This window comes from Haliotis rufescens, unplaced genomic scaffold (genome assembly GCF_023055435.1).
Source record: "Haliotis rufescens isolate VD_foot unplaced genomic scaffold, xgHalRufe1.0.p SCAF_9, whole genome shotgun sequence".
NCBI lineage: Eukaryota > Metazoa > Mollusca > Gastropoda > Lepetellida > Haliotidae > Haliotis > Haliotis rufescens.
In genome coordinates, this window is record NW_025964383.1 from 48,012,498 (window position 1) to 48,027,370 (window position 14,873).

Here is a 14,873-nt window from a genome sequence, read left to right on the forward strand (position 1 = left end):
TCATCCCATCATAGCTGTCATCTCATTATCTTCATAATCATCAAGGGTGTCAACTCTTGATTTAAGATTAGCCTTGTTAATTTTCATTTACAAGGTTACCAAGCTTAGATAATCGATTTTCAATGTTGATCACCTTTGAGTCGATGGCGAGAGAGTTGATGAGTGTGGTCAGGGTTACAGGGTGAGGCTAGTTAGGTGGATTAACATAGGGTACATGTTGATGAGGGCTTGCAAGAGTGAGTATGATATTGTTTCGGACATGGTCCTTTGCCGTTGATCTGACACACATCCAGTGGACGCGTGTCCGTATGTTTACATTCTTTATATATAAGTGAAAATGGTTAAAGGTTTTGAAAATCAGGAGTTTCAATTAAATTTCGGTTTACTACACATTAATTTTTCTTAGAAAACCTAAAAAAGTCCTTCTTTTGTTCTTAGTTGGTCAGAGGGATAACTGTTTGATTATTTAGTGTTTGATTGGAAAGCACCAAACTGAAAACTATATCATTGGTATATAATTTGTCATTGTGAGTCATAACCAGGTTGGTTGTGCTACTCCCCTCTTCATTCCCTTACTGGGCTGATTAATTAACTGGTTTAATTGATTACCCAACTGGTTTAACTTAATGTATGAGTTTGGGTTATGACGTACTTAACCAAGTCAGCGAGCCTGGCCACTCGATCCCGTTAGTCGCCTCGTACGACAAGCACCGGTTGCTAAAGACAAAGTCTTAACTGGACCGTCGTGGGGCCATACAATTAGTCATAGCTGTAACAACATAAATTGGAAAATGGTTACTTCTAGTTATGGAATTGTACTGACAGATGCTGTCGACTTGGGGCCTGAATACCAGCCTCTGATAAAATAATGTGCAGTTAGCTCATGCATACTTGGCTTTGTTTGTTTAGTTGTTGTTCAACGCCGCACTCAGCAATATTCTATTTAAACTCACACGCAAAAGAAACGCAAGTGGTTTTAAGCAAATAGGTAACAAACACGGAACCATAAATTGATACGAGTTTTAGCATGTAGTGAAGCTTGATGATGTTATCAATATATCTGGTTGCATTTAGGAAGCCCCGAGTAAAAACGCAACTTAAAAAAACGAATCGCCAAAACGCACCATTTCAATGAATATGTGGGAATCACGCACCCATTTCTCGCTCCCATAAATCGAAAATGCACGAACTGTCACGAACTGTAGTGGGTATAAAACTGTGGCCGATTCTTGGACCTACCACTCCTTGGTCAACAATGCCACGCCTAACTCAAATTCAGAGAAACCAGGCTATCGGACGTTTGGAAGCTGGAGAGTCTGTCCAAGATGTTGCCCGTCATTTCAACGTTAACATAACCACAATTTACCGTCTCCTGCATCGATACAACGCTACACAGACCACAGATGACCTTCCTCGGAGCGGTCGTCCTAGGGTCACCACACCTCGACAAGATCGACAGATTACCCGTCAACACCAGCGACATCCGTTCCTAAGTGAAAGTGCTCGACAGACCATAGGAACACATAATCGACCCATTAGCCCAGACACTGTGATCCGACGTCTCCGTTCCAACAACCTCAGATGTCGCCGACCAGCACGTCGTCCTGTTCTCCAACCACGGCATCGACAAGCACGACTTCAGTGGGCACAGGGTCATCACAATTGGCGTCATCGTGAGTGGAGGCGTGTCATCTTCTCTGATGAAAGTCGCTTTTGTGTCTCCCATGCAGACGGAAGAGTCAGAATTTGGCGGCGTCGAGGTGATCGTTTTGCTGACAGAAACGTTGTGGAAAGGGATCCATGGGGTGGACCTAGCGTCATGATATGGGCAGGGATTGGACTTAATGCGAGACTTGGACCCATGTGCTTTCTGAATGTTGGTCAAAGGTCGGGGACACGGCGTCGCTGCTCAGCGGTATATGTGATCAGACCCCACGTTGTTCCATTTTTTGCACATCAACAACACATGTTCCAGCAGGACATGGCCTTTCTGCAACAACACAACATCCGTGTTCTACCGTGGCCAGCCCTCAGCCCTGATCTGAACCCCATTTAACACTTGTGGGATGAGGTTCAAAGGCGTATGCACAATGTTCGCGCAGTCCCTACAACTGCCGATGAACTACGCACAGCTGCTCTGGATGTGTGCAGGGGGATCCCTAGGGCATTCACAAATCGTCTGATCCACTCATTGTACAGGAGATGTGTGGCAGTGATCAATGCTAATGGTGGTCATACCAGGTATTGACTGACATTTTTGGTATTGACCCGAAACTGTGTAAGCCCTTAACATTTGAAAAAAACAATTATGTCATCTGCCTTTTAATCCATTAAAAAGTCTTCAGTCAAATTTTTGTCAATCTTGCCCTATTAGTATTTCTTGTCTTAACTGTTGAAAATAAATAACATGTTTACTGCATACTCGACTTGCGTTTCTTTTGCGTGTGAGTATACATGACGGCCGTCTGTAAATAATAGTTCCGCGCAATTTGGATACGATGACATGCATGAATCAAGTCAGCGAGCCTGGCCACCCGATCCTGTCAGTCATCTCTTATGACATGCATAGTCGGCTTTTACGGCAAGCATGGGTTGCTGAAGACCTATTTTAACCCGGATCTTCACGGGTAATCATACTTGGTAGTCAGCTTTCAAAGAGTCTGCTTACTGAAATTAAAATCTAGTGTCTATAGGTTACAAAATGCTGCTGCCTGATAGTGAATAGAATTACCTTCGATCATGCTGATACAGCGAAAAGTATGTGTGCTTTTCATATACAGTAATCACTCCCTGGAGCGTATCGGGTATCATTTGATGGACGGATAATTGTGCATATGTTATCATAAAGATAAAAAACAACAAAAATACCACGTACCTCCTGATGTCTCACAATAATCCCCTGAATAGTTTACTTCGCAGTTTATACAAGTTCCAGTCTGTACGTTACATATGCTGTTGAGACAGTTCTTGCTGCATAGGTCATTACACTGGTCACCATGCCAGCCTCTCTTGCAGCCTTCCGAACATCTTCCAGTCAGTTTGTGACAGTGGACTGACTGGTCAGTAAGAGAAGGCGCACAGTTAGGGCTGCACGTTTCCTCACAAGTTTCACCATATTTACCCAAGGGACACTCCTCACCATTTCCCTGGAATACTGAAACAGAGAAATAATCACGTTTATAAACCGTTGACACATTCGTATAATTGATTGTTCCATTTTCGATTTTCACATCTAATATGAGTTCACGAGTACAGTAAAAGAACTAGCTGTATGTCAGAAATATAGTGCAATTGCACTGTCTCTCACGTGGGTATGTAGTCAACAGTCACTGACAACCCTTCTGAAGTTGTTATCAACATTTCTATTTAGTTATTTGGTTATAAAATACATAGACACAATACTAAAATTTATTGAATTGAACAAAATATATAAGGGATACAATAGATAACCTCAGCTTTATGTCTGGAAATTTCTGAATAGAAATAGAAACTAATAACAACTTAATATAATTGTCATAGAGAATCTCACCCGAGTGTCTTTTGATATCAAATATATCAACACGAGTTGATTCAACGAGTTTTGATATATTTGATATCAAAGACAAGAGGGTGAGTATTTATTTATCATCCAAAATCATTCTTCCAACTTTCGTTCAGTTTGTAGACAGTAATGAGCAAGTGTAAAAAGTACTGCTAACAGTTTAAATAGCAGAGCTGTTAATGGTATCATTTGATTGTGATGTCATGAGTGAGTGAGTGAGTATGGTTTTACGCCGCTTTTAGCAATATTCCAGCAATATCACGGCGGGGGACACTAGAAGTGACGTCATGATAACAATGACATCACAATGGTCTGCAAAGCATTGTGATGCAATTTCATTGCAGCGATATCTACAATGTAGATATGATGGTTTTAGAGGAGATTCACAAGTGTAAGATCTATAACAGACATACATGCCATCAGTACATGTTTATATAGCTCACAAAAGTTGTTGCGTTCAGGTGAGCTATTAAGTGGTGTATGTGTACATACATATACTTATGAACAACAAATAGCTTACCAAATATTATGACAAGCAGGATATACTTTGGCATCTCTAAATTCTCCACCGACCAAATCTGAAAAAAAGTAAAAACTTTGTATTTTCTCATTGTTACCATCTTCTTTGTTATTGTAAACATTACTAGTTTCATGAGGAAGTTGTGTGTTATGCTGTAGTTGGTTTCCCAGGCTTGTGTTTACTTCTATGGGGCAGCATAACATGTTTTGCTTCGCTTAAAGATCAAAGGCCCCGCCATTACTTTATCCTGCGCTAAAGTACACTTTTTGAGTTACTGCAGACCGATCCAGTCTGTTAATCAAAATTGGCGCATGCGTCAGTTTCAGCCAATCAGAAGGCTGCGGATTTTTCAGACATACTCAAACGATGCCCGAGAAGCGAAGTGCCAACGGTTTGTGCTATTGTCACTCGCGGTATCCATCCCGTATCGCTGGGATTAAGTGTATACCCTTACACAAACCCAGCAGGGTCGGGTGAAAAATGTTTGAGGCTGATCAAGCTGTGCGGAAGGCCTCACCAATAGTTAAATGTCGAAATCTACCATTACTTACATTGAAGTACAATCTGGTTGAAATTGATGTCCTCTCCCTCAGATATTATTTATTTTGTTACAGATTCTTAGATATGATTTTAGTTGAATACAAAAATCGCAATAAGCCTATATCTGTTAAATTACTCGAGACAGGGCCCATGCAGTAATGAATTACCTGATCCTATTCTTGTGAAATGGAGTCATCACTCAAGGTTAGAAAGAAGAGGAATATTTTGTGAGAAGGAAGAGAATTACTGAAATATTTAGACAGATAGAAATTAAAAACAAATTATCTGAGCTAATAATAAAAAAATATTGGTTAAGAATTGTTTACAACATAAGTTATTTATTGGTAGTGGAACCTTAAGGATAAACATTTTCGTGAAATGTTACAACTATTAAAAACGATTTCAAATCATTTTAATTAATTTACTGGACATGATAACAAGATTTTTATGAACTCAGAGGAACATTGTCAAGTAATGATATAATTTATAATCTAATCAAGTAATTATTCCAACCAATTATTTAATTGATGCCTTATCAAAGTCAGATTAATATGATTTAATTGCAGAACTAACAAACAAACACTAAATGATTCATGGTACAACATCCACCTGGTATAAACCTGAGCTCGTTGGCTCTTTCTATAGGACATTATATTATTTCTTTTTAAGTAATATATATTTTTAAAAAGATAGTATTGAAAGTGATTACCAATATCAAAAAGCATAAAACTTATTTCAAGATACAAAGAATTTGTAAAAACAAAGACACTATCTCATCTCTTATCGAAGTCACACCCTGATCAGGCATTATCCATAGTGCCTAATCAATTCAGATACAGAATAATTTATATAATTTTTAATACATTTAATATATTACTGTGATGAATATTTAAATGTGTTTAACCCAAGAAGTAATTCTTTACCATGATTTGAGGAGATTGTCAATATTTGATAACTGAGTGTGAGCTAGTGTTTATTGGTTATAAATAAGTTGAAAATAAGCTTCACATTTACTTGACAATGATTTTGCTGGCTTCAAGACATATTTATCTGGATTTTTAAAATTTCGATAGGACTTTACCAAATTTTAGAACACCTTTATGACATTATGGATGACAATAAGTCAGTATCCAAGAAAAGGAACTCGTCTGAATACCTGTTTGAGTGTATTTATATTATTTAAGGAAAAGTATTTGTGAAGCATACTTGGTATGTATGTTTAAGTAGCTAATGAATTGAAGGTGTCCAGCTACCTGATATTTGCATATCAATGTATGAACACAAGGTAGTGTTCCTCATAATAAAGAGGTTAACATACATAAATACTCTTCCTTATGAGATATTTGTTTTATTTAATTTACATATTTAGTTGTTAACAATAATAATTCTTGACAAATCATGACAATTCTTTTGAATTAAAGATCATATATGAATTTTAATCTGTGTTGTATATTTTGTCAATGCAAGTTTATTGATGGGAAGTACTGCAGACCCTCTTTTCTGATAATTCTGCCACCAAAGGTTATAGAATATGGATTTGATTGATTAGCCATAACCATGGCAATTACAGGTGCTCAATGTTTTCCACTGTTGTCACATACATGTACCTAAATACTGGCAGTTCATTATAGTCCAAGATTCTGGAAGTGTGACCGGGGATTTGTATCTAAATTTAGAATTCCAAACTAAGTTACCTTGGTCAACAGATTGGGAAAACACTTACAACGTGTAATTTCCTTAAATTCTGCGTTACTTAAGGATGTCATAGACATGTTATAACCATTGAAGAGGGAAAGTGTACTGAAATCTAATGCAGATTTGGCCTTTGAGGGGGTCTAGATTTATCCTTGGTGACATCCCCAACCCCATGTTCTATATGCCCAAATAAAATATGTTATGATTAATTTATTATATAACAAAAACCAATGTCAAAGTGAGGGGAAATAACGAGCTGCTTTGATTTTATCAACTTTTTATTTCTGTTCAACTCAGGTTATATTGGTTTTACCAAGAGCACCAGATATAAAACGTGGGCGATGTAACTGTTGACAATCTATTCATAGATATCCACATAATTTGCAACTTGTGCTTGGGTTTACGGTTTCCAATACTTTCCATACAATTACGAGGGAAATAAAAACAAAGTTTTGCTACCCCGCCCATTATACAATACTACATTATTGACATGCTATATATTCGCAGGATAATATACTCTACATGACATTATAGCTTCGAAATAGTGCACGCTTCTAACTTTCAGCCGATACACCATTACATCGGACATATCCTTCATTTTCACTCCCCATATACCATTTGACAACTAAACTATAACCCCAAACAGATGATATATAACCCTACTCTTTAGATTTTTGTGACTCACGACTGGTACCAAACTATTCTGAGCCCAATTCACCGCCTGTGCAATTATTAGACAGACGTCAACTAACGTATCATGGCCACCATTGTTCTGTCAGATCAGTCAATCAAAATGACGCACCGACATCAATTCTCCATCGGTGGAACCGTAACATACATCACGGAAAAGAATTTATGGATGTCAACTTCTTTATTATGAGGAACACAACGTTTCGGGGTATATGCTTACTCCTTCATCAGGTGAATGTATATTATGAGGAAGAGAGCATATATATGTACACATAAGAACAACAAAAGTAATAAGATAACAAAAGGATGAAACTTAACAAGCGAAGTCAACAGATGATTGGCGCCGAAAGGCGATTAGCAATAGACAATGGAAGCCAACACTTTACAGTATTTAGCGCTGATAGTTATGGACAACTGGAAGGCAGAAACCCCACCTGAATCCAATAACCAGCGACACAAAATTTCAAGTATTTTCACATGCGTCAGCACGGCCCCATAATGCTCTGGTGGAATGTTCAGTGTGTTTTTTGTGTGTTGTTGTTTAACGCCGCACTCAGCAATATTCCAGCTATATGACGGCGGATCAGTGTCACGTGATTGACTGACCTAAATGTATATAAAGACAAATACAAAATCTACTTATTGCTGTACGAAATTATTGATAATAAAACACAGCACGAATAAAACAATGTGATTTATTTTAACATAAACGACACATTGTTTCATCTCTTAACGTAAGAGTGCAGGCAAATAGGTGGAACAGCCAGTCAGCCACGAACGAGGATTTTTAATTTACAGCACAGCTTATTACAAATCTAATCTTAAACACATCTCTATTTACAAGGTCAGTCCTAAATTCGGCATCATAGAAAAAGTCTTACAGTTTGCTCGACATTCAAAGCAAAAATTAAAGCATCTCCCAGTTATTGGTTGTCTTTACATTATAAAGTCAAAACATTACAGGAAATTATCATTGACATATGCTACAGACCTGTGGCAGAATATCAGTCTCTGGGCAGGTCTAGATAAATCAATGCCCTGACACTGATACATTTATTCTCCGCACATAACCGCTTATACCTGTTCATATTTAAGAAATCCACTGCAACAAATCGGGTCCCTCGTGTTACTATGTCGTCGTTATCACATTCGAAGTGTGATGCTGTACATATATAATGTGATTATACCACCTGCATGATTATAATTGTACCAACTGAACAGAATAAACAGAAAATCAATGCCTTAACATTACATACTTCTGGAAATAAGTGTGTATTACGCGCGTGTATTGATATTATTTTAAATACTACTTATGGTAAACCTGCCATGATTTGGCAAAAAAGGCTTGGTTTGCTTTTGTAAATGGGAACCAAATTAGATCAAGCTTGGTCTTCAGGTCTGATATTTCCCGTTTTAAGTTGTGGATAGCTGAAATGAGGCAATTTGTAAGGCATTGCCTAAAAGTCGGGCCGGGCCGGGCCAAGACGGGCCAAAGTGTTACTGGCTAATTACTTCATTATCGGCGACCATACCTACATATAATTGATACAACATACACACATGACATTAATGAACAATCACCAAACAAAACAGTGCACCATAAATAAGTAATTCGGAGTAAATCGCTTGAAAACCATAAAGTGAAGCAGTGTGTAAGCGTCGCTGATCTTGGTAACATGTAAAAGAGCAATCGTTAAACGAAATAAGATTTGAAACGTATCAGATACTTCTAGCTATCGTGATACAACATTCCATCTGTGCGCATAGTGTTTATATTTATAGGAACGTTCTATATATAAGTAAATACCACTTTATAATGTCACTGATGGTCGTTTTTCAAGCAGACACGTTGGTTAAAGTAGACCTCTTCTCCCTAAACTCTCAACAGTCACACAGGTGTTCGGTCCGACTTGGCCCGGGCTGTCAAAATCAACTTTATACTCACATATGTATCATCAAATGGATTCACATCTATAAACAAGTATACTATCTACCTAAATACCACTTTATAGTGTCTCAGATCGCTGTACTTAAAGAAAACAAGGTGCTCAAAGTGAAGCATTTTTACTGTATTTTCTTTAGAAAATCTCTGTCAGAAGTGTTCGGTCCGACTTGGCCCGGGCTGTCAAAATCAACTTACACCTCACAGATGTATCTTCAAATGTGTTTACATCTATAGATTAGTACGGTACATCGTATTTAAAGAAAACAAGGGGCTCAAAGTCAAGCATTTTCACTGTATTTTCTTTAGAAAATCTCTGTCAGAAGTGTTCGGTCCGACTTGGCCCGGGCTCTCAAAATCAACTTAAACCTCACAATGTGATGATTCAACTGTAAATTGTTAATTTTCATTAGGCAATATTATGTATAACTGTATATAGGGAGAAGGTGGTAATAAGTGTTGCACTTGTGCCCAATCCCTTGGTCTTTTGGGGCAATACAATATGTTTAATAATAATAATAATAATAGGCAACCAATGTATTATGATCAGGGTCCATTCAGCAAGTGCGAATCAGGTCCTAACACATCTGTTTTGTCATGTATCACGCGCATGTATACAGTCGAACCTCGCATATCCGGACAATTTTCTAAGATGTTGTCTGGATAAACGAGTTTCTGGATATCTGAATACCTTGTTAACTGACCAGAAGTCCTTCCCCTACCTCAATTCTACCGAGGCATATGTGAAATGAATGGCAAAAATATGAAGGATCTACCAATTACTAATAAAATACATTGTGCTGTACAGACTAACACAGCATGCTGTGACAGCGCGCTGCATTATTGAAACGGCTGAAGAAATGCATATGTAGCCTAGTTTAGACTATAGACTTGTTTTGTGTACAGATACGACGGCGAGGTTGGGTCAACCTGACACACATGAGCATTAATAGACATGTTTATCTGTACTAGTTGAGAGCCAAGGTTGAAGTCATTCATGTGTGAAAAATGTTGTCGAGGCATTTGTAAACGGCTAAAGAAATGCAAATGTAGCCTAGTTTAGAATATGCACTTGCTTTGTGTACAGATGTGACGGCGAGGTAAGGGCAACCTGACACACATGAGCATTAAAAGCCCTGTTTACCTGTACTTGTAGTTCACTGTCCAAAATGCCGTCGAGGCATCTGTACATGTTCTTTGTCGAATTGCATTATTAAAGTACATCAAGATGAGACATCATATACATTCATATATATTAGTTGAGCACGAAACCTTGAAGTGTAGCCAGGACATTTCCTCGAAACTATGGGCGGCCATGTAGCTTCAATATCTTATAAATTATATCACTGAACATAGGTCAAGGTGTATTCAGTAAACAAAGATCTGAAGGGCTGTATTTCCTTCATCGAACACACTATGCGTTCATCACAGTTTGTGACGGATTACGGATACGAACGAACTAGCACTTGTTTGGCAGGTAGGTTTTGTTAAGATTTGTTATCTTGTTCTCCCTCTACCCTCTACTTCCTTAATCACAATTTAAATCCTAAATAGACTTTCGGGCCAAACACTGTGGCAATTTTAGACCCTCTGTTTCTGTATTTACTTGAGACTCATTTCCCCTAAGGTTTACACATCTCATAAGACTAAGTCATCAATGATGTCAAAACTGTCTGACATGTTTCTTATGAACAGTTCATGAAGCTAAACAATGTCCAAGTGACTTAAGCACAAAAATACGCGACCACTTCTGACACAGAATTTCTTAAGAAAATACAGTAAAAATGCTTCACTAAATGCTACATCTGTGTGTTTAAAGTTGATTTTGACCGCCCGGGCCAAGTCGGACCCGACACAAGACAAACACTTCTGATAGGGACTATGTTGAGAATGTAGAGGGAAAAGGGCTTCACTTTGAGCACCTTGTTTTCTTTAAGTACAGCGACCTGAGACACTAGAAAGTGGTATTTAGGTGGATATAATACTAATCTATAGATGTAAATCCATTTGATGATACATCTGTGAGGTTTAGGTTGATTTAGACAGCCCGGGCAAAGTCGGACCGAACACTTCTGACAGAGATTTTCTTAAGAAAATACAGTAGCAAATACTTTACTTTGAGTCCCTTGTTTTCTTTAAATACGATGTACCGTGACATTATAAAGAGGTATGTAGGTAGATATAGCACTAATCCATAGATGTAAACACATTTGAAGATACGTCTGTGTGTTTAAAGTTGATTTTGACCGCCTGGGCCAAGTCGGACCCAACACAAGCAAAACACTTCTGATAGAGACTGTTGAGAATGTAGAGGGAAAAGGGCTTCACTTTGAGCACCTTGTTTTCTTTAATTACAGCGATCTGAGACACTTAAAGTAGTCTTTAGGTGGATATAATACTAATCTATATATGTGAATCCATTTGATGATACATCTGTGAGGTTTAAGTTGATTTAGACAGCCCGGGCAAAGTCGGACCGAACACTTCTGACAGAGATTTTCTTCAGAAAATGCAGTAGAAATGCTTGACTTTGAGCCCCTTGTTTTCTTTAAATACGATGTACCGTCACATTATAAAGTGGTTTGTAGGTAGATATAACACTAATCTATAGATGTAAACACATTTGAAGATATGTCTGTGTGTTTAAAGTTGATATTGACCGCCCGGGCCAAGTCGGACCCAACACAAGACAAACACTTCTGATAGAGATTATGTTGAGAATGTAGAGGGAAAAGGGCTTCACTTTTGAGCGGCGTGTTTGCTACTGCAATATGAGACACTAAAGTGTTATATAGGTAGATATGATATTATAATTAGTCTATAGATGTAAAGTATGTGTTGTATTTTTAGAAGCGCTTTGACAGTTATTAACACGTGTCGTGTCAGTCCTATCACATTCGCGAATATCCACTTGCAGAAATCATCCTGTGTTGGTTTAACATGAATTAGTAAAGGTTAATTAGGTATGCCAAACACGTTAATTAATGAAAGAAGAGTAGTCAAAACACTGTCATTTCGAATTCCTGCCCAGGACATCACACCCCTGCACGCTAAGGTCGGTGAGAAACCTTCTCATCAAAGTAAAGACACAGTCAAGACACTGACTTTTCGGTATGAACTCTCGGTATGTAGCTATAATTATCAGTTCATTACATTGCTGAAGATACATTTTGATTCAAACTCAATTAAATGAGCAAAACTATCCGTTTCTGGACATTTGAGATCTGCCTAGATATGCACATTTCGTTTTATTATTCTGCAATCTATTTTTAGTATTACCCGCTGGCCCGGCCCGGCCCGACTTTTCTTGGCCCGACTTTTAGGCAGTCCCAATTTGTAACAAGAAAATCCCATTCTTATTTCATTTTTGCTTCTCTTTTTTCCAATGGTGCTTTGATCGTGGAGAGAAGATTCAAATATGTCTTGGAGGTGTCCCTCGTGTTTATACACTGTTGGATAGGTAACACGATGTAATGTTTGTATATACATATTGGAGTTTTATTTGATTAGCTTTTACTGAATTAATTATTCAGTCGAGTAAGTTTAAACATTATATATTTCACACTTCAGCTTTCCAATTTGTCTATTTCAGCTTACTTCATGAGTATTGCAACAGAATCAGAACAAACTGGTTTATTTATTGTATTGGATATACTAGCTTTGAAGGTGATAGGAACCATAATGTATTATGCAGATTCTGACAGGTATCGTGTCCACGACACAGGATATGTTAACGAATGTACTGGTATAACACAGAGTATCGACACTGAGAACATGTCAACGCCGGCGAATATCCAGTCTCGATTATCCAGCGAAACAGGTTCCATTTGGCGAAAAAGGGCAAAATAGTGGAGAGACCTCAATCAATGGATCACTCAAAATCAGCGATGCCACAAGGTCCTAGCGACAAGGCTAAGCATGCCCTTTCTTACCAGTAGCACAGACCACTCACATAATTTGCATATACACTCGCATATATCATTAAAATCTCCTTAATGTGGAACGAGGAAAACCAAGACTTCCTTCAGATATATAATTCATTAGTTGTTTTTGATACTATTCAACTTGGAGTGATACTGAACTGTACATTTTGTGGTTAAATACAGGAACATTAGTTTTGTGAATAAAGAGTTACAATACAACAATGCAGTATGAAATACACTGTATGTGTTATATGTCTACCTCTATAAAGAAAGGGAACTGATGTTATACAATATCATGGGAAGCGACGAATGATGAATCTATTTAACATGATTGTACTTACAGCGACGATACCAGATGTTTGTGAAACTCGATGTAATGCAACCTGTCACTGTTGCAGTAATGGTCCGTGAGCACACGTGATCTGTGAACATATTAATTCTTGTTCAATGACTACTACTGGATGTATTTATATCTTGTATTCACTGGTGAGCAGAGACGAAACGATCAGGTGTTGTTTGTTTGACTGAAACCACCAGATCAAGGTGGCCTCGCCCCGATCCTTCAGTCAATGCCCCCTTTGTGATCTGCATGCGCTGTCGGGTACATAACAGAAAGTTATAAAATGTGTTTCATAAGCGTCTGTCGACAACTACATGAATACGTACCACGCCGATAACAACCAACCCGCGACAACAATGTTGAGACTCACTACAAATAATGTAGTACATTTGTGAATGATGTTGATGTTTTTTTACAGGTTAAATACGTTTTACTTGATTTTATTGTAGCTACGTGTCGTACTTTTCCCATGATCCTCTTAATTTATATTTTAGTAAGTATCTGCAGTTGATATTTCAAGGATATTCTATTGACATGGGGAAATGGACACTTGCTGTTACAACGTATGATAAAAAAAACAACCCGGTGTCATACTTATACTGTAAGTTTAGCAGGAACTTTAGGCATCGCCCGGAAAACCTTTTCCGTATGTCATAGTCTTATTTGCGCATTTAATAGAAAACGGTTACAGGCCGGAAAAGCCACATTTCGAAAATAGATAGCCCAAGTTGATGTGGCTCTCGCGGCAATGGTTATGGTTGCGTGATTGTATAATGTGGCTCTCGCGGCTTTGCTGTCAAAACATGCTTTGTGATTCTAACAGGTTACCGTATATAACAAAGTGAAAGTAACACCCTCTAACTAATGTCCCAGGAAATACATCAGTCACGGCATTGTGAGCTGCACGTTCAAAGTCCAACTGAATTGTAAGTGGGGCAAACTCTAGACCTCCTCTACTAGCAAAATCGCATAGGTACTGAAACATGTTGACATAACACTCTTTTGTTCGATTGGACAACAAACAGTAAACTAATGGAAACATACGGCCAAACACCTCAGCATGTAAACAATAAATCTAATCAAACAACTTGGGACAGGCATAAAATGTACCATCACAAAATACAATGTCTGCAGTACACAAATGTTCAATGTTCTTGTCTGTAGTGAAGATGAGGATGTCGTCACTAACACGGTGTAGGAACTGGTCGCCTCCCTCAGTCTGGGAGTACTTCTCCTCCAGCTGGATCTGGGGTCTGCTGTCAGGAAGGCGGGGCAAGGTCTTGTGTCTCTGGCGGTAGAGGATAGTGGTGAGAGACTTCAGGGCTGGTATCTGCTTCAGGAGGTCATCTGAGACGATGTCGTGATGTTGGCGTAGTCTGGATATCTCCTCTCCGTAGATAGTGGGTATAGGTGTCGTTTCTGTCCTCGCTCTCTCCATCAGTCTAGCCTTAAAGGCATCAACCTCAAACTCGAATGGTAGTGGGTCTTGGGAGTGACCCATGATCTCAATGGCGTGGAGCAACTCACCGAGAGTTGTGAGCCTTGCAGTGCACTCCTTGACAATACAGAACCAGTATCTTCTTTCACCACGACTGCTCTTAGACCGAAACTTAAAGCCATCATAGTACAAATGTACGCCTCCTCTGACACTTTCAATGAACTTTATTTGAACTTGTGCGTTT

At 38.5% G+C, this 14,873-nt stretch overlaps 1 protein-coding gene across 1 annotated transcript in view; it reads right to left on the reverse strand.

Annotated features, from left to right (window-relative positions):
- LOC124117525 (kinase D-interacting substrate of 220 kDa B-like) overlaps window positions 1–13,421 on the reverse strand; it is a 31,509-nt gene extending 18,088 nt beyond the window's left edge. Inside the window, exons 1-3 of the mRNA XM_048390550.1 lie at window positions 13,193–13,421; window positions 4,062–4,119; window positions 2,876–3,154 (exon numbers count right to left, since the gene is read on the reverse strand). Coding sequence (XP_048246507.1) covers window positions 2,876–3,154; window positions 4,062–4,095 — 313 coding nt within the window. The 5' untranslated portion in view covers window positions 4,096–4,119; window positions 13,193–13,421. The remainder of the gene's footprint in view (window positions 1–2,875; window positions 3,155–4,061; window positions 4,120–13,192) is intronic.
- Window positions 13,422–14,873: the final 1,452 nt, after the last annotated feature.